Source organism: Filicampus tigris, chromosome 2 (assembly GCF_054856515.1).
Source record: "Filicampus tigris isolate MCC_2025a chromosome 2, RoL_Ftig_1.0, whole genome shotgun sequence".
Taxonomy (NCBI): Eukaryota; Metazoa; Chordata; class Actinopteri; order Syngnathiformes; family Syngnathidae; genus Filicampus; species Filicampus tigris.
The window spans coordinates 30262899-30290570 of NC_141218.1; the positions used below are offsets into that span (position 1 = coordinate 30262899).

Here is a 27672-nt window from a genome sequence, read left to right on the forward strand (position 1 = left end):
TTATCAGAAGATCAATTTTTGTTTATTGAAACTGCTTGCATACAAAATATATTGCACTATAACCAGACATGTAAACCCAGACACTTTAAATGCTAGTAAGTAGTATTTACAAAGGGAAACAAACAAGGAAAAAAAATGCCCAAAAGTGCTCACAAGATTTACAGCTTTTTAGACTACCCTGGTTTAAGTATGTACAGATTTTTCTTTGCATCTTGCCTTCCTGCTTCTCTGTTAAAGAGCCAACGATGTGTCAAGTTAGCATTTGTTGCATTATACATTCTGGAGTAAGAGAAGAAACTGTTTGCTGCAGAGTGGCAAGCAAGAAAAAGTCAAAGTTGGTCATCTTCAGTTGAAAACATGTTGCAACCCCAAATGGAGTAAATGCTAAGTGAGGGATGCAATTCGGGATCTGGACGCAGTGTTTACCCATCACTTCTGAAATGTTGTCATTTAAAATGGTCAAAATCAAGTGTTGCACATAGAAATCAGAGAGGTTTTTAAATTTAGTCCCTCACTATCTGGAGTCATAATTAACATTCATCTTGCAAGCCAACGTGGCATGTGTAAAATGACACTTCTTCTGAATGTTAGTAGGTAGACACCATCTACATTCATATAAACTATATTTTCAAAGGTTTCAAACGGCCATGTTCAATCCCATTCACGGCATCCATTTAATTGAAACATTATTGTAAAAATACCCAAAGTCAAACAAACACATTTCCCCCCATGATAAGTCACGTCAAGCTTACAATAGTCCAGTGAAAATATTCGTAATAGTTTTATTATAAGGGGACAGCCATAAAACCTTTGATCCAAGCTGTCACTTTAAGTTGGTATTAGTCATAAACGAAGAATTTACATACAACATCCATTCTGCAAATAACATATACATCAATAGAAAAGTCTTGGATGGAAAGGTTGAATACTAGCGTTGATTCTGCTTTGGAAGCATTTAACCTCCACGTTTTAGTACAGCGAGGCTCTACTAAAACAATCAACGCAAAAACCAAAAGACAATCGCGTCGCATTTCAAAAATTCACCATTGTTTGTAAAATTTTGTTGTTAAACCTTTTGGGGTTTTCCATAGGGGTTTCTTCAGTTGGCCATGGTTACATGAACTCATCTAAAGAGTTTTGTTTCTATTTTGCTTGTTTCTAGCATTTATCTGGTAACAGTGGTATAAATCTTGTCCGAACAAGTTACAATGATGACAGTACTTTCATCAGCACAGATTATTCCAACTCACCAGTTCCTTACTGACTATACATGGGCAGCATGCAACAGTTTCCCACGTCTTCAAATGTACATTTTCTATTATGGTACAAACTTTGATTTTTGCAACAGTATTTGTTAGTATTAACCCCTATAAACATAATGCACACACGTTAACCTCCTGCTGTTGTAAAATTGACTTCAACTTTTAAAAAGTTTATCTTTTTTTTTTTTTTTTTATTCCCTAAAACTGGAACTGGAATCCAATATGACACATAGATCTCAGCCTAATCCTTAATTCCTCTTACTACTCCTGGGTGTAAGGGAAAAAAAATGCTTTGAATCCTATCATACTTCTGGTTGATCAATGATGAAAAAGACAGCTAGGGGTTAGAGACCTGCTGTTTCTATGCTGAAAAAAACGGCTACGAAAGTGAAGCAATACATTTTCACAACTATTTGATTCTGGCTCAACATTGTTTTGTGTGATTTTTAACTTTTGAATGAAGGTTCACGATTATTTGCAATTTCTCTATTATCCAGCTCAAATGATAAGGTCGTTGTGTATCTGACAACATTTAAGAATGAAATGGTTTGAGTATAAATTGCCACTATGTGGATAACAAGCTTAAATACTGTAAAGCAAACATCTCCAAAATAATGTGAGCTTGTCAAAGACTGAAAAAAAATGAAAGCAGGTTTGATGCATTTCCCCACTGACTATCGCTGAAAACCCCAAGCCCTTCATTTATTTTAAATGAAAAACCTGCAGCTAAAACACAGATTTGCAAGTCAATTCACCCGAATTTTAGGTCATTGTATTTTGGAAAATGGGCTGCAGTAAAAGTTTTCTTCTTTGAAACACTTTACAGGAAAAAACATTTATATAGTCATCGTTTTGTGTGCAATTCTTCCTCTGTGTTATAACACTAGTTTTGGAGCTCTGCAGCAGTGCTATGGACAATCACTATCAATGTGACTCAACCGTGCGAGGGAGCAACATTTTTACAGCAAGTTTATTATCAAGAGATCTAGCATTAACTGATATCAAACAGCAACAAAAGAAAGAAAGGTAAGTGCACATTTGAAACGGTACAATTTCTTTTCAGACAAATTATGACATCATTATATACAGTATGCCACCCTATCTCCTTTTGAACAACACAAAACAACTTCAGTTTGTTGATGCTTTATGGAAAGTAAAAAGCTAATTTGTACTCACACCACTTTTTGGGATGTATTGCAGAAGAAGCAAACTTTAAAAACGCAGCCTGGCTGCAGTGTGAAAGCTAAAGATTAGTGAAAAAGAATCACAATTCATACTTCTGTAACATCAAGCACAATGGAAAGGAATACTGGCCTCAGAAAACAAGTTGTGAACACGAGACTTGTATATGTCGAAAGTGTGGCACAGAAAAGTGGAATGCATGGGCCTAAAAACCTGGAACAAAATGACAAATCAGTCAGGGGCTCCCAAAAAGGGCAGACGAGAAATGGAAACAATATTTAAAAACGCCTTAGAGGGGCTGCAGATTTGACCCAACATTATGATCCAAATGCCGTTTAAACTCTGGCTTAAATCAATTAGGTTAATTTTTCTGTGACAGATTCACAAGGATTTTCCCCCCCCCCAATGCAGGCAATGGCACTCAGCTTGACTCATCAAAACACACCAAGAAGCAAAACTGCTGGCTGCCAGAAGAGGTGATACATAAATGATATCACAGGATCGGAATGACTGTGACAGATGAATGTCATCAGTCAACAAGCCAGAGAAGAAGCGCTGCATTGCAGGAACCACATTCTTCCTGAACAACTTACTGGGAGAACCAAGGTTCCTGAAAAACTCTTCAGCGCCGGTTCGTCACTGCAAATGCACAATCGTTTTTGTTGAATTTGCTATAGACTACGTTATAAAGAATGTCTCCTCCTGTAAGCTTGTATCTACTCTGACATTAGTCGACTCAACACTGATTTGTCTTCTCAACGTGAGCGGGGAACAATCCATTGGTGAGGCTTCATGCTTATCAAGCCAACTGGGATGTTAAAGTGCGCCCAGTTAGGGGAGCAAAGTCATTTGCCAAATGAGTTGTCAAAGAGCAGCTTGGGGAGATGTGTGTGTGTGTGTGTGTGTGTGTGTTTGCTGCCCAAGGTCAGTTATTAAACTCTCACCTCACTTGTCTATTTGAGCCACAGACACTAAAATGCTGTTACGCCTTGGCCGCAAGGAGGACAGTCTGAAGATGGGGCACATTCTGTTAGTGTGAGTGTGGCTCATTGTTATTTGTATGAAGAAAGAGACAAGATGATATTGATGTGGTGTTGCCCACACGTGACACCTAGCCCTGGCTTGTGACTTTGCACACATGCTTTATATCAACTTGCCCGTCCGTTCTAGGGTTATGGACTACCACTTGCCCTAACCATATGGTCAAAGGAGCAGTCTCAAAACGCAGTAGGAGCAAGTCTAAGGTCTAGTCGGAAACCTCCACGTGCAACGGAAGTGAAAGACAGCATGTGCTGCATCCATGTTGCTTTATGAGCTAATGGAGAAAAGTGATGCATATAATTGAAGGTTAGATGCGTTTTGACGGTGAAGTATAACGTTGGCTGGACAAGAGGCTGCTTTTACATCAAGAAACATCATTGCTTTCTCACTGTAGGAGGAATACGTCCATTCAGTCCGGACCAGCTTGCTGCACTACAACTGAGCAGTACACAGGTGTGGTGGTCACTACAATTACTCACTACAGCCTTCCATGCTGATGGAAGCTCCTGTCTAATGTTGCCATTGACAAAAACGGAAAAAAAAAAAAAAAAATGTGGATGATTAATGAGCGGTTGTTTGTGTATGTGTGTGAAGAGTGCGGGTTCATTTCTGAATGTGAGAAGGTCCTCCAGTGATGCATCTACGACACTCCGTTCACCAGAGGGGGAGAGTCCTGCTTCTCCTTCTTCATTCCTCGGTCTCTCACGGGCCGTTGCTGATGGCGCAGCGGGGCCTCGCCACCGGCACTGTGCCCGCCCTGTGATGAAGGCCCTCCTCCTCCTCTCCCTCCGGCGGAATGCTGCACACTGCGTTCGTTGTTCCCATCCACACGGATCTGTTGGGTGACAGAAGGAAGTATGGTGTCAAGTATACTTAACAGTAGATGCTATGCCAGGCCTTTTATTTTGAACACCAAAGTGGCCGGAAACTACCTGCGGCTATCAAAAAATAACTGCCATTCAAGAGAGCAACCGAGCTCTCTCAACACTTTCGTACATGAAACAAAGGGACAAAAACGCTTATGTCCCTTAAAATATTCATACAAAGTCTACTCTGGATGGTGGGACCAAGGATGTATGCGGTCAGGGGAGGCAGAAGCTCCATGCATCAGGAAGAGTAGGGAAAAATAGACAATGATGAAATAAAATTCTTCAACTTTACTTCTCTGGTCTGCAATTTTCTTTCTGAATCCAATAATGACTTCATAGTGAAAATTGTTAAGTTGGCGTATTCCCTGTTGAAATACATAGGCAAGCAGCCAGCCTCACCTAGATTGTGAAATCTCTCATTAAAAAGTAGAAATAGCACAGCAACACCGTCATTTATTGTTAAAAATGACAGTGCTACAAAAGAGGAGGCTCATTGCAAATGCATGTTCATCTGCAATATACTCACTACACACTTTTGCTCATTACTAAATTCAGAAACAAGTAGCATCAAACTTTTTTTCAGGGTGAAAGAAGACTTATTTTATTCATGCACTGTCCATTTTTGAGAACATGTAAAGATTGTCAGTGTGCCGTATGGTCAGAAACATATCGTCCCTGTCCTGTGAAAAACACATATGTCCAATTTTGGATTTAAAACTTACGCAGTAAAACCATTCACATAAAAATAAGAAAAATGAAAAAAAAATGAACACAAGTGTTTTTCACAGGACAGTGACGATATGGTACTACTAAGAAACATACAGTTGTGCTCATAAGTTTACAAAACTGTATACATATCACTATTCACCACTAGTTGGCAGACATACAATTGTGCTGATGAATTGAGCACAACTGTATATGACAGGCGTTGACAAAAAAGTAAACTTAGTTGAGAAATGAGCAAGCTATGACTTCAATGCACATGCATTGCTTTTGATGGGAATGTCACTGAGCTGGGCTGCTACTGCACATTATCGTATCGATGTTATCATGACAGTTGAAGCGTGTGTGCTTTAGCTTGCCAATCATTGACGTGACAGAACGTGGACCCATTAGCATTAGCATCTACCGGTAGCTTTGTTGCGCGCCAATCACTGCAAGTGAAAGGCCTTTGAACGCCACAAAAGGTTTCACACTGGACAAGAGTCGCTGTCTGGGCCTGTACTGGACACCGGGGTGTGGTCAGTTTACTATTTTCAACAAATCAGTCATAAGTTCTTTATTTGAGAATTGAGACGTCACATCACTGAGACGCCACAGTTGAATTGAATGGTGCCTTCTGAAAAAAAAAAGGACAAAATTGTGTTGCTAAAACTCTGGGTAAATGTCACTATTCTTAAATTTTACTTGAAACACTGTTGTATTCAATTGAATTCTTTGCACTTCACTGTATTGTTTGAAAATATGGTGTACAACCACCTAATTTTGACAGGGACTTTTTCTGGCCACTGGATATTTGTGTTTCATGCCATTTATTTATCTAAATTCATTTGATTGTGGTTTCTATACAAAATATGTATTTTAGGAACAAATTGATAAAAGAAAACTCCCATTAATTTCATTCAATTTGAAGAAAAAAAATGCTATAACGGGATATATATTGTAAAACCCTGTGAATAGGACACCTCTTTCTCCATAATGATCAAAAATCATAATAGAAATACATTTGTAGACAATTCATCAGTGTAAGTAAAGATATGTGAAGTTATAATATTTATACATTTACACTGTATAGTTGAAAAGGTAGCTAAGTAATAAAGTAAAACAATGACTCAAGATTTTGGTCTGGCCAGTGGCCCCATCAAATGACAAGCAAGAGATGAGAACAAACTTCTTCTGTTCTCCTGCCTTGTCACTCAGTGTAGAAGGTATGCGTACGATAGTACAATACAGGCAAACGACACATACCGTGTTGGAACGTCAAATGTTGGAACGTTGTGTTAAGCATAAATAAAAGCATGCATAAATCCATCCATTATTTGGACAGCTTTATCCTCACGAGGGTCATGGCATGCTGGACCCTATCCCAGCTGACTTCAGGCGGTGGGTGGGGTACACCCTGAATTAGTTGCCAGCCAATTGCAGGGCACACAGACACAAACAAACATTCGCACTCATAATCACACCTAGGGGCAATGTAGAGTGTTCAAATATCCGACCATGCATATTTTTGGAATGTGGGAGGAAACTGGAGCACCCAGAGAAAATCTACGCAGGCACGGGGAGAAGATGCAAACTCCAACACAGGAAGGCCAAAATTTTAATGTTCAAACTGATAAACTAGATTGTTTTTAGCAAATAATCATGAACCAAGAAATATATAGCTGCAACACATTCCAAAAAAAGCTGGGGCATAGGAATGTAACGATTTATCAAAAATCGATCCAAAATTGATATAAATGCTTAAAATATGCATTGATGTAAAACAATAAAAAATTGATTCACAAGGCCATGTTAACTATAGCCGCTCTCTCATGTCATACCTGACTGCAATCCACATGCGCAGTAGTGCTAATCACGGTCATTTGTGATGTAAACGGAAGCATTGTGGTTAATGGTGTCATGGCTACCCGAGTGAAATTTCAATTAATCCATCATTTATAAACATGTCAGGAATGTTGGTAGAAGCTGCAAAGTTTAATACAAATGGAATGTACTTCCATCTTAATTGTCTGTATTCTATCTTTTGTGCATACTTTAAAGAATTCTAGCTGCAAGCTACTGATGGTCATATAAGAGCCTGGTGTCATTATGCCGCGATTTACATATGATCCGATTAGTCGGCTAATCGCAACTATTGTTAGTCGACTAGCAAAATAATAGATTGTGGCAGCCCTACTTGACACGCTCTCAGCAAACATCAACGCGTATTGCATTTGTGGATGGCTGCAGCACCACGCAAGTGCACATAGACAAGCATGGTAGCGATTTAAAAAAATAAAATAATCTAATCAAATCGAAAATCAGGAAATGAAAATTGAATTGAATCTGGGATTGAGTGAATAGTTGTATCCCTACAGGGACAGGTGGCAAAAAAAGACTGAGAAAATTGAGGATTGCTCATCAAACACCTGTTTGGAACATCCCACAAGTGAACAGGTTAAATGAGCGCTGGTGGGTGCCATGACTGGGTAAAAAAAGGAGCTTCCCTGAATTGCTCAGTCATTCAAAACCAAAGATGGAGCGAGGTTCACCTCTTTGCAAACAAATGCGTGAGAAAAGAGTCGAACAGTTTAAGGACAATGTTCCTCAACGTACAATTCCAAGGAATTTAGGGATTTCATCATCTACGGTCCATAATATCATCATCAGTGGGTTCAGAGACTCTGGAGAAATCACTGCATGTAAGCGGCAAGGCCGAAAATCAACATTGAACGACCTTGGATCCCTCAGGCGGCACCGCATCAAAAACCGACATCAATGTGTCAGCATATCACCACGTGAGCTCAGGAACACTTCAGAAAACCAGTGTCAGTAAATACAGCTCGGCCCTACATTCTTAAGTGTAACTTAAAACTCTACTATGGAATGCAAAAGCCATTTAACAACAACACCTGGAAATGCCACAGGCTTCTCTGGGCTTGAGTTCATCTAAGATGGACTGATGCAAAGTGTTTTGTGGTCTGACGAATCCACATTGCAAATTTTGGGGGAAATTGTGGACGTTGTGTTGTCCTGGACAAAGAAGAAAAGAACCATCCGGATTGGACACAAAGTTCAAAAGCCATCATCTGTGATGGCATGGGGCTGTGTTTGTGCCAATGGCATGGGTTAACTCACACTGTGAAGGCACCATTAATTCTGAAAGGTACATACAGGTTTTGGAGAAGCACGTGCTGCCATCCAAAGGATGTTTTTTTTTTTCATGCTGCTTATTTAAACAAGACAATGCCAAACCACATTCTGCACGTTACATCAGCGTGGCTTCGTTGTAAAAGAGCGTGGATACTAGATTGGCCTGCCTGCATTCCAGACCAGTCTCCCATTGAAAATGTGTGGCGCATTATGATGCGTAATATACGACAACAGAGACCCCGCACTGTTGAACAGCTGAAACTGTACATCAAGCAAGAATGGGTAGGAATTCCACCTACAAAGCTTCAACACAAAATTTCATTGGCAGGAGAAAAACTGTTTGCAGCTGTTAAAGTCTTTGTGACCATTTGCGAACTTGAACGAACCCTAACGGAAAAACAACATTCACAACGTGCGCACACTGGCAAACCTGCGCGGCTCTGTGAGACACGGGCTTAAAGTGGAAGTCAACCAAAACCTATTTTATTCATGAGTATGTTTTATGCAAGCCCACTAGTCTAAACACGGCATTCTGATTAATATTGCGTTTGTGTAATATGAGGAATCCATCAGTTTTTAGCTAGCTCAGGGGGCGCCCATTTTGCCACTTCTGTCGACTGAAGATAACATCCAAGCTGCTCAGAGCTCAGATAATGACCAATCATGGCTCAGTTTCAGAAAACAGGTAAGCCGTGATTGGTCGTTATCTGAGCCCTGAGCAACTTCGATGTCGTCTTCAGTCGACAGAAGTGACAAAATGGCCGCCTCCTGAGATGGCTAAAAGTCGTGCATTTGGCTGAATTTATATTCCACAAACGCAATTCTACTAGTGGTCCTGCCTAGAACATATTCTGGAAAAAAAATATGTTTGGGTAACCTCTTTAAGGACAAGAGGTCAGGTACACGCTGGAGTGATCACCAATCAATGACAGGGCTGACACAAAGACAGACAACCATTCATACCTACAGGCAATTTACAGTATTCAATAAAAAAAAAAAAAATTGACATCTGATTATACTACAGTACAGTCAGCATACACTCCATATGTATTAGGGACGGTACCTGTAAGGTGTCTTCCTGTGCTCTCGTCTTGGGTTCTCTGATATGACGAGGCCTTGGGTCGCTCCACTGTACATCGTCACCTAAATGGGACAATCCAAGAAAACATTTCTACTTTTTACTACTGTACCACCGCATTGAATGTCATATACATATATATACATATATATATACACATATACATATATATACATATACACATATACATATATATACATATACATATATATACATATATATATACATATATACACATATATACATATATATAGATACACACATATACATACACATATATATGTATATACATACATATACATATATATACACATACATATACATATATACACATACATATACATATATATACACATACATATATATACACATACATATACATATATATACATATATACATATATATATACACATATATACATATACATATACACATATATACATATACATATACACATATATACATATACATATACACATATATACATATACATATACATATATATGCACATACATACATACGAGTTCCGTTCTTACACAAATTTCCGTGTAGGTCGGATTTCACCGTTAAAGTTTAAATTTACGTCAAAATACTTTGTATAAAAAAACGAAAATACATTCAAATGAAAAGCATAGGATGCTGTATGTAGCATTACTGCTGAGAAGTGGATGTAGAAAGAGGAGAGGAGGGCGAAAAAGACAAAGATACTGCCGGCGGGCAAACAGACACGGTCGAGACTCTGCGGATGCTCAACCGCAAGGAATGCTGGACTATGTAGTACAGGAAGTGCTTGGATGCGAAAGTGTGTTGTTTGGCCCGAAACCCATCGCAAATACACACGCAGAGGTAAACAAGCTCAGAGACACAGCACAAAAGCACACTTTTGGAGTGAGGGGGAAACCGGCTGCTTCATTCATGTGGTGAGTGACATGAATATCGAGTGTTTTATTGATAGTTGAAAGTAACAAGCGGAAATGACTTCCATTTGAGTCATGACGCTGTGTGTCGCCGCACACAGTGGGTTATTCAAATGCCGAAGCAACTCTGTCCCCTCAATCATGTAAACAGGTTATTCACAATATTTCAGAAATCTGAATTTTGACCATAACCCAAATATTGACTGCATGTAAACATATTCACTATGTATGGTGCTGGGTACAAAATGGAGGAGGAGGCACCGGCGTCGTTAAGTCGAAACGTCGTAGTACGTCGTAATTCGAGGACTGCCTGTAGATGATCAGTTCCCGATTTGTGAAGCTACCAAGAGTAAAAACGAAGGCCAAAGATAAACTACTTACCTTTATATGCTCCTCTTCCTCTTCCACCTCGTCCTCGAAGTCCTGCGCCACCTGGTCTCCTTCTCCCGTCTGTCCGTCTTGGCAATGTCCCACCTCCTGTCATTAGCTCTTCTGTGGGAGCAAGGGACCAATCACTGAGCTCGTCTCGGTGGTCAGACTCAGTCTCTGAAGCGTTGGATGCCTCCGAGTTGGTGCCTAGTGGGAAATGCACAAGTCAATTTTTAAATGACCCTAGATTCATTTGCTTTCCTATGTGAACACGCAAAGTTTCTAATCAAGTACAATATCAGTGAACTACATAAAAGTACAGGAGCGAAGTAGTAATGGAACAGCACCAGAGGCAAAAGCAGCACCGCCTCCTCTCCGCCCTCGACCACCTCTTCCTCCTCCTCCATAGGGTTTCCCTCCTGCTGAGCCTCTCCCAAGGCCCATGCCATTATCAAACACGTAGCTTTTGTCTTTAAGATTTCGTGGGCCCGTCCCTCCTACACCGCCCCCGCCTCCTATCTGTCTCAGCTGCTCATCAATCTGAAGACGCTCCAGACGAAGTTGGTCCACCTCCTGTAGTTATGCAGAAGAATGTTATTAACATGCAACATTGAATAACCACGTCATTGCCAGGTTGTCATCTCATGTGAGATTGGTGTACGGTACAACACAAACACTTGTCATAGCATATGCAATTTCTTGTGTACCTTCAGGTAGTTGAGGTGATAGTCCAGCAGTACTGTTGCATTTGAGATGCTTTCCTTGGTCCCCACAAATACAAAGGGCACCATTCCCTATGGAAAAAGTGTCCAAAAAAAGAAATATTCAAGCCTTTTTCAAAATAACACACAGAATTAGGTCAAAATAGAAACATTCTAGCGTTTTTTTTAAGTTGTACCACACCATTAGCCCGTATCACTTTGCACTGATAGGGCTACACCGCTAAAAGGTCCCCTCTCATGGTCCGAACACTGACAATTTATAGTTCTGGGGTGAAAATGATGTCCGCAGAAAAAAAACAACAACCCCAAAACAGAGTCAGTAGTAATTTTAGGCTCGTTTTCTGATGTTTTTTGGCAGATTTTGGAACGGCCACATTTAAGTTGAAACTGGCGTGAATCTGTTGATGACAGACAGAGAAGACAAGTGCATTTCCTCATGGCAACATGTGTGTCTTACCTCACTTTGTTATTTTTGCGCAACATTACCCAAATTAAATTGCGATAATGCTCAAAAACAAATCTATAAAATCTCTTGAATGTTCAAAATGTCTGAGAAGTGAGACACTCCATCCATTTCCTCATTCTGTGGAAGCAAGAAATGCAGTGTAACAAGCCAGGTGTGTGCAGATTCATTTCTGTCTATTGGACAGCATTAGTAAGCAACTGTATATAATTTTTTTGGGACCATAAGGCGTACTTAAAATCCTTTAATTTTCTCAAAAATGGCCAGCGTGCCTTGCCTTTTAATGCGGTGCGTTTATGTATGGATGCATGTCGGTTTTTGAAGTTGATGTCTTTAATTCAAATTCCTTCGTATTACTATCATCTGAATGTACAGGTAATCACTAGAAGACGCCTATGTGTTGTCTTCATTCCGGAACAAGGACTACTTCCTGCTTGTGTGTCTAAGAATCATGGGAAAAAATGTAGTCTTACTAGCCTAATGCAAGCAATTTCTGGCAGCGTGTTTACAATGTGGGACAAAATCATTGCGGTCTGTGAGAGTATGGGAGAGCCTTCCGATTTACTTTAACATTCACGTTTGCGTTCTCATTCCCATCCACATCTAATGGCAAGCAGGTGTCTGTTTTCGTCATACCGGAACTAGAACTGCTTGCTGCTTTTGTGACTAACAATAATGGGAAATGTAGTCCTACTATCCTAATGCTCCAGTCACCGTAGATACAACGTGAACTGAGCTTTTCCGGTGGAAAAGTCTGAATGTTACAACGTACCATGTGGGACCGTTGAAAGGTAAACGACACAGCCAGCTTCCAATAGCTGACGGGACCGAGCAAAAAAGGTTGGATAATAGTCACTGGTCAGTGTATTATCTTGTTTACAGCTGTAGAACTGTCAACCAAGGTAGCATTTAGTATTAGCCAAAGTAATAACAAAACCACTATATTCAAATTTGTTTTTTGTTTTTTTTGGTCTGTCGGAGGACCCCCTGCTCTTCTCCGCTCGAAGCAACTTATTTTTTATTTTTTTTTTTTAAATAAACCCATTCATTGATATTGCGCCTATCAATACAGTGTGCCTAATGGTCCATAAAATACGCTGTAAGCACTAATGTGTTTATTATATCGCTCTCTGCTTTAAAAAAGAGTTTCGGGAAAATAATGTACAAAGGCGTTGGCTCAATGCATGACCGTTAGTAAAAGGATGAACATAATTTTAGGGTGCTGTCATTTTCATTGTGCTGTTGAGGTGAGTGTGCAACCGTGTACGTTAGCAATGCAGCATAATGTATCAAAGACCAACGTGAGTAACGTTATCACAAAAAACACGAGTAAATTCTACCTCCAAGCTTTGGAGAATGTTATTTTCTACAAGAGTACCCTATATTTTGTACATTTAACCAGATTGCTTCAATTTTACCAGCCAAAAGTGACGGCACGCCCACTACAGCTCTCTGTCACTCAACAGAGACAGAGAGAGGGAGAATAACCTCAAACTCCATATATACAGTGCTACAGCAACACTAGTCAACTGAAAGTCGTGAGTTTTGGGACTTTGGAGAAAATAAATCCTTACATGGTTGTGAAAAGTTGGTAACGCTAGTAACCAAGTCATATGGAAACACTGGGCAGCAGAACTGTTCGAAGGGACAATGCAATATGATTGGTTGGTAGCATCACATTGGGTGCGGTGCCGTCGAGAAGCAGAGATGAAGCAGCAACAAAAGTGCTACAGCTCAATGTTTCCCATTGAAGGCAGACATGCATTCACCCACAAGGCAGCGAGAAGCACAGGGAGGAAATAATGTTTCCAGGACAACTCCAGCTTTTCCAGGACATTTAAAAATATTTTCTCATTTTCCATGATTGAAAAATTGGTCAATCATTTTCCAGGTTTTCTAGGATGCGTGGAAACCCTGTCAAATACACTTTATAGTATATATGATATTGAAGAATGCAAGTTTCAATTTCCTGATAAAAAAAATACATAAAATGAGCTTGTTAGTGAAAAAAAATCCTCATCTTGATGCCAAAGGGCCTTTAAGTGAATAAAAGTGTAAGTAAAAGAGCTTTCTTGTAAATTCAGAACAGCCATAACGTAACTGACAAAATGCCACAGAAATGCTGGAAATGCAGAAAGTAAAGAAAAAAAACTCACAGTGTTGAACACAGAGATACAACCTTCTCTGTATACAGCAAGTCACTAATATCAAATCCTGTAAGTATCCTTTTTCATTCAATTTTTTTTGTGTGGTTTGTTTTCAAACCAGTAGTAAGCAACAGGTAATTCCCAGTTAATGTTGATTTGTGTAAATGCATGGTTTGGCTTTTTTTTTTTGCAAATGCATAGCTGAACTGCTTAAAAACAAAACAAAAAGTTGGTATGTCTGAAATGATCAGTGGGTTAAATCAAGTATTTTACATCACACAGCCCTAAATTTAACATGTACGATTACTTCAATACCTTGTCTTAAACAGTGAACTAATTTGATATCAACTTTCTTTCCGACTCACATCATCCGTTGCTGATGCTGCCGCCGCCACTGATGACGATGCCGCCGAAGGCTTTTTGTCATTTTCTGGTTCAATGCGAACCCGCACCACACCAGACTTATCAACCACTTCTTGGATCAGTTTACCACTCTTCCCAATCACTTTGCCTGAAGGGAAAAAGTAGCATCATAATCACAATAGACAGACTGTATACAGATGCATCTCAGTTATTTAAGACCATTGTTGAAAATGTAATCCAAGTCAATAGTTCACATATTATATAAAAGTTCATACTAAAAAACCCGTAAATACCCGGGTGCTGAGTATGCGGGCTCACGCATACTTACGTTTAAGTGGGCTGAAAACTTTTCTTAAGACAAAACTAGTGCTTTGCAGTCATCCTGTGGCATCTATAGAGAATTATAAACCTTTTAAGTGGATTTTCACAGTTCGTGCCAGGTGTTGGTCCCAAACCTACGTGAATAGTGGAGGTTTTACGCTATTAAAAAATTGGTACGCCACCAACTTCAGTTATTTAAAGTAGACTAAAAATACTTATTGATCATGTCATACTACTTAGTAGCTAGGCAGCAGAGTTTTAGAGTTCTGCCCTTGCTCCTGGAACTTGATCAATTTTGGGCTGCTTGATTATGGAAAAAAAAAAAAAAAATCACAATTATTTGGGTACTAACTGAAATCATGATTATTCAAACAATCATTTATTTTTTATACAAAACAAGAAAAATGTTTAAAAGGGAAAAAATAAATTATGAAAGTTCCTTTTGGACCAAACAAAATTCATAAAATGTGTTTTGTTATAATAAAAAAGGTGCAAATGTATAAATTCAAGGGTTCCTTTTATAAACAAACATGGTGCACAGTTTACTTGCTATACACTTATAAATCGCCATAGAGCTATTGTAACATTTAAAGAAACAATTTCAACAAGAGCTCTGAAGATTGCAAACTGTGTGCAGGCTAGCTATCTTTGAGAGGGAGGCGTGGCGGAGGAATTTGTGTGCCTATGCCTCAAAACAACGCAAAATTAGTATTAATTATCTTTCTTTTAACGATCATGCCAATTTTGTAATCTTGGATTGGAACTATAAAAATTGTAACTGAATTTTGTTTAACTGCAAAGCCCTAAATGTGAATGAGATTTTCAATGCACTGCTCTGTATAAATTCCAAACAACCATTATCAACAACAATAGGAAAGCCGTGTGGTGGGACACCGCCCCACTGCCACAGTCACCACAGAGAACATCCTATTGGTGGAGTGAATTTCTCACCTACTAAGTTCCGGGGAACTTTGATGACATCTTCAGAGAACTCCAGGAAACTGCGTGCAATACGGACAGCTTCCTGGTCCTTAGGTAAACACCAAACATAAATCAATGTTTTAATAACATCTGTCGATAAGTGTTTTTTTTGAAGAATATTACAGCACTATGTGAAAAGCTATTTTTAAATAACAGATTTAACAAGGCCCCAAAAATCATTTTGCTACAGGCAGACTTGTGTATGCAACTTATACTGCAGACTTTATTAGTTAAACCTCAAGAGAAATGATATTTAGTATTATATTACAACCTCTCATACATTGTCAGGTTTCCAATTTTAAACAGAGTATGCCTACTATATATCCATTTATATACACCAAAATACATGTTAGTGACTGTTGCTAGTTTTTGTTCCCAGCTCCCACAAGGCATTCTAATTCACTTTAGTGATGGAAAGCTACACCAGACGAAGTGTGAATTCTTGTAGGAACATTGCACGGACAGCAGATGGAGCCAATCGAATTAAGTAATTTACACTGCCGCAAGAGTTTGATGTGCTTTAGCCTGCCTCAAGTTGTATAAGGGTGAAAGCCTAGACGGTCCATTGTAAAACTTGTCAGTGATTGTTCGGTTATGTCATGTTCATAGACTTGAGATGTATCAAATGTGATGAAATAGCTCATGAAAAGGGTCTATGCACGCACAGTCGGGCTGTCATACCTCTCCATAAATATGGAAGGTGCATGTCTCTTCATCCAGGTCTATATTAGTGACTCCAGGAACTTTGCGGGCTTGCTGAATGTTGGCCCCGTGAGTCCCGATGGCGAGCCCCATTAAATCATCGCGCACGGCAAATTGTTCATGGAAGCGTGATGCCAGCTGTCGGGAACTCTGCAAGCAACGCAATCATAGTAAATAGGTCGGACTAGCAGTTTTGATTGCGTGTGTGTACCTCCAGTTGTCTGCTAGCCTCTTCGTTCCTCAGCATGAGAGACAGTTTGGTGCGGAGGCTCCTGAAGTGCATGTCGCTCATCATGTTGGCTCGCTTCGCTGTGACCTCATTCACCGACTGTTAAAACAAATCAAAGCTCATCTCGCATCAACGGTCTACCTCGGAGTGAGAGTAGATGTCGACAAGTTGAATGTTTCATCAAGTCAAATACAAAGCTTCCACCGTTGTGCGATGTATCCCGACTGTTCTCACAGAAATATACATCCAAATATATTGTATATACAATATTTGAAAAAAGCAGATTCACGAACCAAGATGACCAGCTGCTTCTTCTCAGAGTCGTAGGTGACACTGAAGGCTCCCACAGCCTTTTTGAAATCTTTGTGTGCCGATTCCTTAGAGCACCTGGTATCAAGGAATCAACATTCATGTTAGTATTGACATTCTTGTTTCTTTGACAATGCAAGGAAAACGTGTGCGCGTGTTAATGATCCTGACTGAATAAATTGTTTTGAAATTGGCCACACTCATTAATCAAGCCTCTCCACACTGGAAACAATTTAAGAATTTAAGACATTCAACAAAACTAAAGTGAGTGACTGATGTTCCCAAACATAAATGAATTGCAGTAGTATACACATAGTAGTATATAGTGCCCTTAAAAAGTATTTGCACCCTTCCTGATTCCTCGCAGTTCCATTACATTAATCAAGTGTTCCAGCTCCAGATTATCACTCTGCCACCACCATGTTCAACAACTGGCATGATGTTCTTTTGTTAAATGTGACCACTCATAGCAAAATGAGTTAGAAGTTGCACAGGTTGTGAAATCCGCTTTATAAATTGTATTGTATTGTAGTATCAAGTAAGTGTCTTTGCACTGTTGAGCCAATCAACAGTGCATGACTGGCCAAGCCTATTTCTTTGTGAATGCTGTTATTTTGTACAAAAACAGAATATTGTCATATATTTTTTTTTATATGAGCTCTTTTTTTTACAATATCGTGAGTATAGTACAGTATTGTGAGCTTTTTATATACCGCCAACTTTTCCACAATATTGTGATGATTATCGTATGGCAAGGATCATATCGTGATATTATCCTATCGTGACATTTGTATGTCGTGACATCCCTAGTCAGCACGTGTCTGACTCAGAGCGCGAACCCTGTGTCGCTGCGGGTATGAGCGCATTTTTTGGGGTTTTGTTTTGTTTTAGTTTGTTGGAGTTGGTAGTCGGAAACGCAAACGGAAGCTCGTTTAAAATGATAGTCGGACCGGCCGATAAGCGATTACTATTTGGTCCGGCCAGACAAAATGGCGGATGAACAGACAGTGGAAGGGTACCCCGGCTGTAGGCAGAAGGCGATTAATGGACCGCAATTTTTTGTAAAATGCCCAGATCTGGGCAGCACATCTGTAAAATGGATGAGTCTCAGAACAACAGATCTTTTCAAGCAGAATTCCATCGATTCAATTTGATTATGTGAGATTAATGTAAGACATTAAAATTGGCTATATGATTGGAAACATTTAAGTGCGCAAAACACATTTTTTAAAATGAATCGGTAAGGGCACAAATATTTATTCAAGGAAATGTATAGAGCAATCTTACATTTGCCGTAGATCATCAGGGACGTCCAGTCTGATCTTGAGGAAGGTAGTTTTGGTGGCTGGTTTGTTGGGGTTGATGGGCCTTAACCGCTCCAATGTCACAATCTCATTTAATGTTGCATCACATGCAGCATACTCTATAACGTAAAACTACAGACATACAAAACAACAAAAAATATATCAACAAGGACTAATGAAGAGATGGATAGTAGGTATTAAACACCCAACAAAAGGACATTTCAGGGTATTTTGTTGAACTACATGTGAATGAAGCTGATGAATGCAAAATGCTTACATGAACCAATAAAAGTGAATCGACAAAAATACTTACATTGCAAAGACTTAGTATCATAAAATGCTTTCAGACAGTTATTCAAGTTTTAACATGAGTAGCTAACAGACGATGTTAACCCCCAGGTGGCTGCAGGTTTTATAGCTCATAGACTCTTGAATGGCAAACTTACTGAACGATGACTGACCACTAGGGCTGTAACAAAACGATATGAATCGGAAAATCACTTTTTGATTTAAAAGATGCGGGTGCACCGAACCAAATATCATTTCATACTTTGGTGTTGTGGTTTTTTTTCAAATGAAATATACAAACAAAAAAGTTGTCATGAATATAAATAAGTAACATAAAAGACAAAAAAAAGGAATCAAAACAAAGAAAAAAAAAATCCCTTGTTATATGTAATTCATAATATTTGCCACAAAAAACTGGAGTTCCTTTGGAATATATAGTGGAATTTATATAATCGTAGGTGAAGTAGTCTCTAATTATGCGTATTACATAGGGCGCGCCTCCCCAAAAGAAGGCTGCAATGTTTCGCTGCCATTTTTCTGCTACGGATACCCAAAGGAGACAAACATAGGGAACGCAGTTCCTCAACATCATGACTACAGCATGTGTAACAGATGCTGTAACCGAATCGTCAGTCAGGAGGAACGCCCACCTCTGTTCAAATGTAAACATTATAATTTTTAATATTTGAACCTACAAACAGTGTTAAAATCACCGCTACTTAAAAATGTTCATGACTAAAAGATGACACGATTGATTGCTGCTTTGGTCAAGTGGCTACACGGCTTGTTAGTTGCAGCTTAACAGCAAATGGTGACGTGGGCAGCCATAAATGCTATAATAACACACCAAGGATGTTTTTCTATATCGTGACTTTCACTTATAGCAGGACGTAAACTCAGTGACGGAGGTGTATTTACTGTGTATTGAGTGAACTTTGCCCTAGCACAGGGGTGTCCAAACTTTTGGCAAAGAGGGCCAGATTTGGTGGGGTGAAATTGCGAGGGGCCGACCATTAAGCCTGACAGTCTTTTTTACATAAATACACCAATAAACCCAAGCGACATTTTAGACAAGCAGTTTGTCTTTTGTTTTTGACTTTTTTTATTCAAATTTCAAGATTCTTAAACATGTCTTTTGGTCCATTTGAAACATGACACATCACTGGTAAATACATGTTCAATGAAGTTTCAGATTTAAAAGAGGGAAATAAGTATTCACCAGTGAAAATTACATTTCAAATGTCAATAACAACTGGCAATTAAATGTTCTACTAACATTTTAATTCTATGACAGTGAAATATGTAAATATAAATATATACAGTATCATATTCAACATAAATGTGCAGTGAACTTTTAGATTTAAAAACAGGGAAATAGGTAACATTCTCCTTGCAAATGTGGCAGACACAGTTGTTGCGTATTTCAGTGAAAAATAGTCCAATTTCCACCTTTCCTTGAATTGTCAGCCCTCGCTGTCAACGTTCCCTTTTTTATTCATTGTCGCCATTTTCGAAACTGTCCGGAAAGGGTCACATTGGGTTATGGAATTGGAAAAAGTGCTGCTGCCCTCTTGTTTGTAAATGGATAATTGCATGTAGAGTGTATTTAATACACTTGTCAACGGGGCTACGGGCCAGATGTTATTAATTCCATGACAGAGGGTGTTGGGCTGGATACAATTTTACTGCGGGCCGCATTTGGCCACCAGGCCGGACTTTGGATATGCCTGCCCTAGCCTCTCTAACATAATATCCAGCATATGATCAAAAATGTTAGCATTCCTCCTCATCCAAACTAAAACCTCAGTCCCGCCAGGTAATCTGTATAAATACTCCTTGTGAATACAGGTCAGCTATCTGACGTATACCTTTTGCAAACCAGAATATAAATTGTAGTATTAACCCCATAACTCTTTAGAAAATTTCCTCAGAAAATGCTTAGTATTTATTTATTTTTGGTGCATAATCATGGCAAATGTATCCCACTATTGAATTTAGGATTTAATATTATCTCAAATTACTGCTGTGCAGGTTGTAGAGAGCAATGCAAAAAAATGGTGTAGCAGCAACCATTTAGCTAGGCTACGGTTGATTCTCTTTTAAAGTTATAAATAGCACAGATAACACTGATTATTTGTGATTCATTGTAAAACTTGCTAACTGAAATAAAAGGTGAACTGTCTATCAAATGCATGTTGTAAAGAAACAGAGAACTGCTCAGCTTACTTCTCGTGGTCTGCCCACCATTAATAAAAAAAGGCATCTGCAAGTCCCGCCCACTGGACAGTTCCAATGACATACTGTAAATGGAAAGCTAAGCAGAAATGCAGAAACAAAAGTGAAATTGTTTCAACTGAGTCCTACCTCTCCTTTGACCATGCGAACCTTGGCCAGCCACCATCCGCATGGCTCCTTGTCATTCGCTCTGGAATACACCTGCCAAAAGCCACACAGTAAATAGGACTCATCATAAACCTGAACAATACAGACACACATACATACATAAATAAGTGAGCAAATAAATAAATGCATAAAAAAGCATATGCAACTGAGAAATGGAATCGTTATTTGAGTTTTTTTTAAACATTTGCATTAAATCACGAAGAATCCTACCTCAACCTCATCACTCTCGTTGATCTCTTTACAGAACCCCGTCGGAGGAGGAAATCGCACATCCTGGAATGGGATCTGGCGCTCCGGCTGCCAACTGGTATGGAAGCACACGTTTATTTGATCATCGGCTGCACTACTAACTATCGTATTTTGTCGTCTTTTCTATTGTACTGCAGTCTGTCGACAGTGTGGCATTACTCACTTGTTTTCAAATGTCACTGTGATTGAGCCTTCATGGACATCCTTCACAAATGCCTATAAAAGGAGTTAAAAGATGTTACGGGAAGACATTCAGAAACACAAAAAGTTAATACTCGGATGTCAAACTTAAGTTCAGCTGTTTTGTGTGTCCCCAAACTGATTAAATCTGTTCCGACAGTTTGGCTTACTCTGAAGTTGTAAACATTCTGGATTTGTACACATAAAATGCTTAAAAGGAAAGTCAACCCAAACATATTTTTTTTCAAGCATATGTTCTATGCAAGCCCACTAGTTGGAACAAGGCATTCTGATGAATATTGCATTTGTGGAATAAGAGTTAATCCACCCATTTTTAGCCATCGCTCGGGGCAGCCATTTTGTCACTTCTGTCGACTGAAAATGACATCACAACTGCTCAGGGCTCAGATAACAACCAACCAAGGCTCAGCTTCAGAAAACAGGTGAGCTGTGATTGGTCATTACCTGAGCCCTGAGCAGTTGTGATGTCATTTGCAGTCGACAGAAGTAACAAAATGGCCGCCCCCTGAGATGGTGGATTATGCTGGTTAACTCATATTTCACAAACGCAATATTAATCAGAATGCCGTGTTTCAACTAGTGAGCCTGCTGGAAACATATTCTTGAAAAAAATATATGTTTGGGTTGATTTCCCTTTTAAAATAGAACATGTGATTCCCTGAAGGATAGCAGTGGCTTGCCGTCGGGTTGCACAAGCCTGACAAACTGCGAGTAACGAATGACAAGTCAACTCAGTACAACTCTTACAATAAAATACTATGCCTGATAACCAGATTAAACACCTCCGAATGGAGACGTGGTGTACATGTAAAGGAGTTCCCTGTCTTTGACATGCTAGCGCCAGGTAGCCATATCCAAACCTCTGCATCGTACTCAAGATCAAATCAAGCAAAGTAATATATGAATGGGCTATTGCCATAATGAGTCCGCTAAAACGATAAAGTAGTCCTAAAACTGTTGGTCAATGATAATGTATGCACTGCATTATTAGTTCACTTACATTGAATGAAGGCTAAAGTGTATCGACAATACTGCTTTGGGGTAGCACCTACAATGCACTAATTGAGTGGAAACTGCACATGACGCTACATAACACAAAAACAGTTAAAAAGGAAATCAACCCAAACACATTTTTTTCCAAGAATATGTTCCCAGCAGGCCCACTAGCGGAAACCCGGCATTCTGATTAAAGGGATCAGAGAGCCGAGACGGTCTATTTTTCAATAACAAGCTCAATTTATGTATTTTTTATTTTTTTTTAATCAGGAAAATTATATTAGCTTGCATTTTAACTTGTATCAAATTGTTTTGGAGAAATCAGTACAAGACTAACGTGTTCAGAAACGCCTACCATTAATGAGCAATTTGACCACACCCCCTCACCTCCCTCCATGCCTTGTGTGACATCACGATAGGGACCAAAGTCATTGTAAATAACGTCGCTAATGTTGTCAAAATAACGGGGATCAATCGGCCCCAATACATGTGGACATCTCTACTTAAGCCCACTTCAACCTGTAAAAACATCACAAAACGATTAGCCTTTCCATGTCTGACCAAAAAGAGCTATAAACGAGCAGCCTACATGCACTTCAGGTGCACCATGTCACATACGTTGTTTCATGTCATATGTCACCAAGATACTCAAACACATTGCATTCCGAGAAGCTTTTTCGTTAGTTGAATTGCTCATAGGTTGTAATAGATTACATTTAAAGTGTTAGCATGACTTACTTTCTCTCCTAGGTCCACCCCTGCCCGGCGCTCCCTTGACCGCCTATCCGAAAATGAGTTGTGTTAAATGGCCTTTTAGGGGGGGGAATTTTAGTGCTGACATAATTTTTTCGTACAGACCTATTATACAAGTGTTGATGTTCAGCCCAATCAAGTGTCTCTTTAATATTGTGTTTGTCGAATATGAGTTAAGCAGCAAAATCCACCTCTTTTTACCCATTTTAGGGGAAGGCCATTTTGTCACTTCTGTCGACTGAAAATGACATCACAACTGCTTCTCTTAATATAAAGATTAAATAAACTCCGTCTTAAACAATGTGGTTAGTAGGGCTAGGTGATGTGTCTGAAAAAATGTCACAATCTAAGTATTTCATATCAGTCAATATTAATAAGTATTTATTTTGTTTTACTGTAAATCTTTTTAAAGAGGAAGTCAACCCAAACATTTTTTTTCAAGAATACAGTGGTAACTCTACTTACAAAATTAATTGGTTCTGGAAGAAATTTCTTAAGTTGAAAATTTTGTAAGTAGAGACGCGTTTTCCATGTAAATGCCATACTCTGTTCCAAGACCCCCAATATTCAGACATAAATGTTTTATAAATCATAAAAATTCATCAAAACATGTGACAACTACATGTTTAAATTAGATTATTGCACAGTAAATGAGAGTAGTGCGTAATGTACAAAACAAAGAATAGAGTAAAGAATAAAAATGATGGTCGTTTACCTATCCTCATCGCTTTTTGCCCCCTTTGGTTCGTGTTCTCTCAGAAGTGGTTTTTGCCTGGCGTTTTGTAAACAACTGATTTACGTGGCGACTGTCGATACATTACGGTTATATTCTTTGGCGAGATCAACCAAACGCATCCCTTTTTCATACTTTTCTATTATCTTTTTTTCTATTCCTCGTTTCTAATTCACACAAACCTATCGGAACACCTCATGGCCCGAGGGGCGACTGACGAGGACGCTGCATAGACATATCTATCACATACACATCTATCTACCTCCTGTCTATCTACACACATAGACACATACGGTAGAGGTCCCTCTTAGCCAATGGGATGCCAGGAAGATGCTAGGTAACAGCCAATGGCAGAGCAGGTATGAGTATGTTCCGTTCAGGAAACTCTGGAGCTGAGAGTAGCAGCCCATGCTGTATTTTTACCTTTCGTATCCTGAAATTTATTTCGTAACAAGAGGCGATATTTTCCTGTTAAAGCGTTTCATAACTTGAAATTTTCGTATGAAGAGACGTTCGTAAGTAGAGGTAATATAAAAAAAATTATGCATTTGTGGAATGAGAGTTAATCCACTCATTTTCAGCCATCTCAGGGGGCGGCCATTTTGTACTTCTGTCGACTGAAAATGACACCACAACTGCTCGAGGCTCAGGTAACGACCAATCACGGCTGACCTGTTGCCTGTAGCTGTGCCGTGATTGATCGTTACCTAAGCCCTATGCAGTTGGGACGTCATTTTCAGTCGACAGAAGGGACAAAATGACCGCCCCCAGAGATGGCTAAAAACAACTGGATTAGCTCTTATTCCACGAACGCAATATTTATTTGCGTAGAACATATTCTTGAAAAAAATATGTTTGGGTTGACTTCCTCTTTAACTCTTTTTTGCAATGATCTATTATATATTTCTAACAATGTGTTTTAATAGGCAGAGGTCAGTTGTTGTATTTTGAGACACGTTTGTCATTATGGTCAAGGTTCCTTTTAAAACATCAGTCAGTCGACCCATTTGAAAAGTTACAAGTAGTCATTGTGTTGTTTGGTGACCACACTAAACATGGAACAGAGGAAGTGAAGGAGAGCGTTTTCTCAGGCGATTAGAAAGATAATTATAGACTATCACATTAAAAGTAATATCTCCAAGCAGCTTGATGTTCCTGTGCCGACAACTGCACATATTTTTCAGAAATTCAAGATCCAAGGGAATGTAGCCAACCTCCCTGGAAGTGGCCGCAGAAGGAAAACTGATGATAAGCTGAGGACACGGATCACGTGAATGGTTACAAAACAGTCCAACAACTGCATAAGTATTTAAAGGTGAACTCCGAGGTCAAGGTACTGTGTCAGATTGCACCATCCATTGTCGTTTGAGCCAAAGTGGACTTCATGGGAGATGACCAAAGAAGACACCACTGCACTGTTTAAAATAAACTGGAATTTGGCATGTTCACAAGCCACATTGCTTTTGGGAAAATTTGCTATGGACAGATGAGACAAAAACGTTTTGGCAAGGGGCATCGGCTTTATGTTCACAGACACAAAAATGAAGCGTACCAAGAAGAGCAGACGATTTCTACTGTGAAACATGACGGAACCTTTTCATTATCTGGGGCTGATTTGCTGCATCTGGCACAGAGTGACTTGAATCTGTACAAGGTACAATGATTTCTTAAGACTCTCAAGTTATTCTACAGAGAAATTTGCTGCCTGGTGTCAGAAAGCTTTGTCTCAGTCGCAGGGCATGGGTCTTGCAATAGGATAATAACCTAAAACAAACAGCTAAAAATACCCAAGAACAGCTAAGAGCAAAACAGTGACATTCTGAAGTGGCCTTCTATGAGCCCTGATCTAAATCCTATTGAACATCTGTGGAAGCATCTTTGTGGAAACACCCATCAAACCCGATACAAGTAGAGCAGTTTGCTCATCAAGAGTGGACCAAAATACCTTCTGAAAAGTGCATTAGTCTCATTGAAAGTTATAAAAACTGTTTGATTGCAGTGATTGTCTTAATAGGCTGTGCAACAAAATACTACTTCGTTGTTTTGTCCAGGGCAAGGTCTGATTTTCATTTTATTCTTTTTTTTTCAACATGTATTATTACTTTTGCCAGAAGTTATTTCTGGGATCACTGTGGGTTTTTATTTCATTAACAGAGGTGTACCAACACTTTTGTCTACAAGTGTACAAACACCACACAGGAGATCTGAGACGAGAAACTCTCGACTGTGAGGCACACATACTAACCAATGTTTAATACATTTTTTTTTTAATGTCACCAATACACCTTACGATGAGAGCTTCACCAATACACCTTATGGTGAGAGCTCAAGGTGTTCACCTACATAAATGGCCACTGATAAGAATTAAAGACCTCTTTCAAGAGACCACATTTTAACTTGTGTGCTTTGGTTTGAATCAATTCCAAACAATCGCGGTATGTTAGCAACCATCCTAATCATATTACCACTCAACAGCTGTTACCACATTAACAGGTACGACTTTAGATCAAACACCTTAGCAGCCTTATGAATTCCGACAAATGTCAATGCGTATCCCACATAAGTTAACGCGAAGAACAACCCATAGTATAACGTTAGCATCAATGAACGGCCGATGAACGACTGCTTCACAGACATATTGCATGCAGGTCAGCAATGCCACTGTTTCTACTGGTTGTGCTTCAATACTGCTATGGTTATGATCCACCAAGAGAGTAGGTTTGTTGTCAGCACAGATCTCGAATCGTCGTCGTGGTCTTCGCTTTGTTTACAGCTTTTCCGCTTCTACTGCCATGCAGCCGGCGGAGGGTGGAGAGAAGCACGGAGGCCGAAACAGGTACCTCAAGCAATACTACTCCAACTGGGGAATCACTCCCGAGCTAACTTGGCACGTATACTTGGTGTGTAAGCGTCGCATATTGTCTTGCACAGAGAGAAAGAGCGAGAGAGAACAAAAAAAAAAAACCTACCTTATAAAAGGCACCACTTGTTCCCCTCACTTCTACTAGTAGTTCATCCATGACGCAAGTTACCACAGTTCGCTCGCTCGCTAGCTAGCTAGCTAACCACCGTTAGCGATAGGAGTAGCTAGCTAGCTGGCTAGCTAGCCTGACGCTAGCCAAGGCAGTGCTATTTGCTAGCTTAAATAGGCTGCCAGCAGGATGCAAGGCGAGGGGTGCAAATAAATATTTGGAACCGTAAAACGATCCCTAGTGCTGCAAGGTCAAATCTGGCAAATCTGTATTTGGTTGAATGCTAGTTTACAAATTAGGATTTTCGATTAATCAAAAACGAATCATGTAGACCGCGGCAGGGTTAGCTCGTAGTAGGTAGTTAATGTTGTGTGATTAGTGGTCAGGCAGCTACTGCTGCTTGCATCTATGTGACGTATCCGGTTTCTTCCTCTACTGAGCTCCGAGGCGTCTCACATTCAGGAAAGGCTGGTGCTGCTGTCCTTAGGTTACCCATTAGAATGCCAGATCCACACAGATTTATAAGAAGACAAATAATGACTACTAAATTATCAAATTAATTATGTCAAACAAATTAATGAATAATCGAGGCCACGTCTTGATTGTCATAGACTTGTTCTCCTCTCGTACATTTTACAAGTACATTTTACACTTATAACATAATTTATACTTAACATTATTATTAGTAGTAGTAGCAATAGTACTAGTAGATGATTGATGCATGGATGCTTGTGAAACGACATGTACTCAATAGCGGATGTCCCACCACCAACCTGGGATGTCAGCACCGAGGATAGCGACACATTTCTCCAAGACTTAATCATTTCTACCACGTCTTGTTAGGTTTTTGTATTTTTAGGAGACACTACTCTATATTGAGAAGGACACAGACCTTATTCATATTTTTTTTACATGTTTTTATTTGAATCATTACTCTTGGAATGTTGACCACCCTGCTCAGA

General features: G+C 39.4%; 1 protein-coding gene across 1 annotated transcript; it reads right to left on the minus strand.

Moving 5' to 3' along the window:
• On the minus strand, positions 1–27145 carry fmr1 (fragile X messenger ribonucleoprotein 1). Its single transcript, XM_086023428.1, has 15 exons — positions 26708–27145; positions 21219–21271; positions 21017–21110; positions 20768–20839; positions 18099–18247; positions 16796–16889; positions 16485–16601; positions 16253–16423; positions 15542–15620; positions 14272–14417; positions 11282–11368; positions 10922–11147; positions 10587–10781; positions 9273–9352; positions 1–4320 (listed from the first exon to the last, which is right to left on the minus strand). The coding sequence occupies exons 1-15, from the start codon at positions 26756–26758 to the stop codon at positions 4126–4128; spliced, it is 1809 nt and encodes a 602-aa protein (XP_085879554.1). The 5' UTR covers positions 26759–27145; the 3' UTR covers positions 1–4125.
• Positions 27146–27672: the final 527 nt, after the last annotated feature.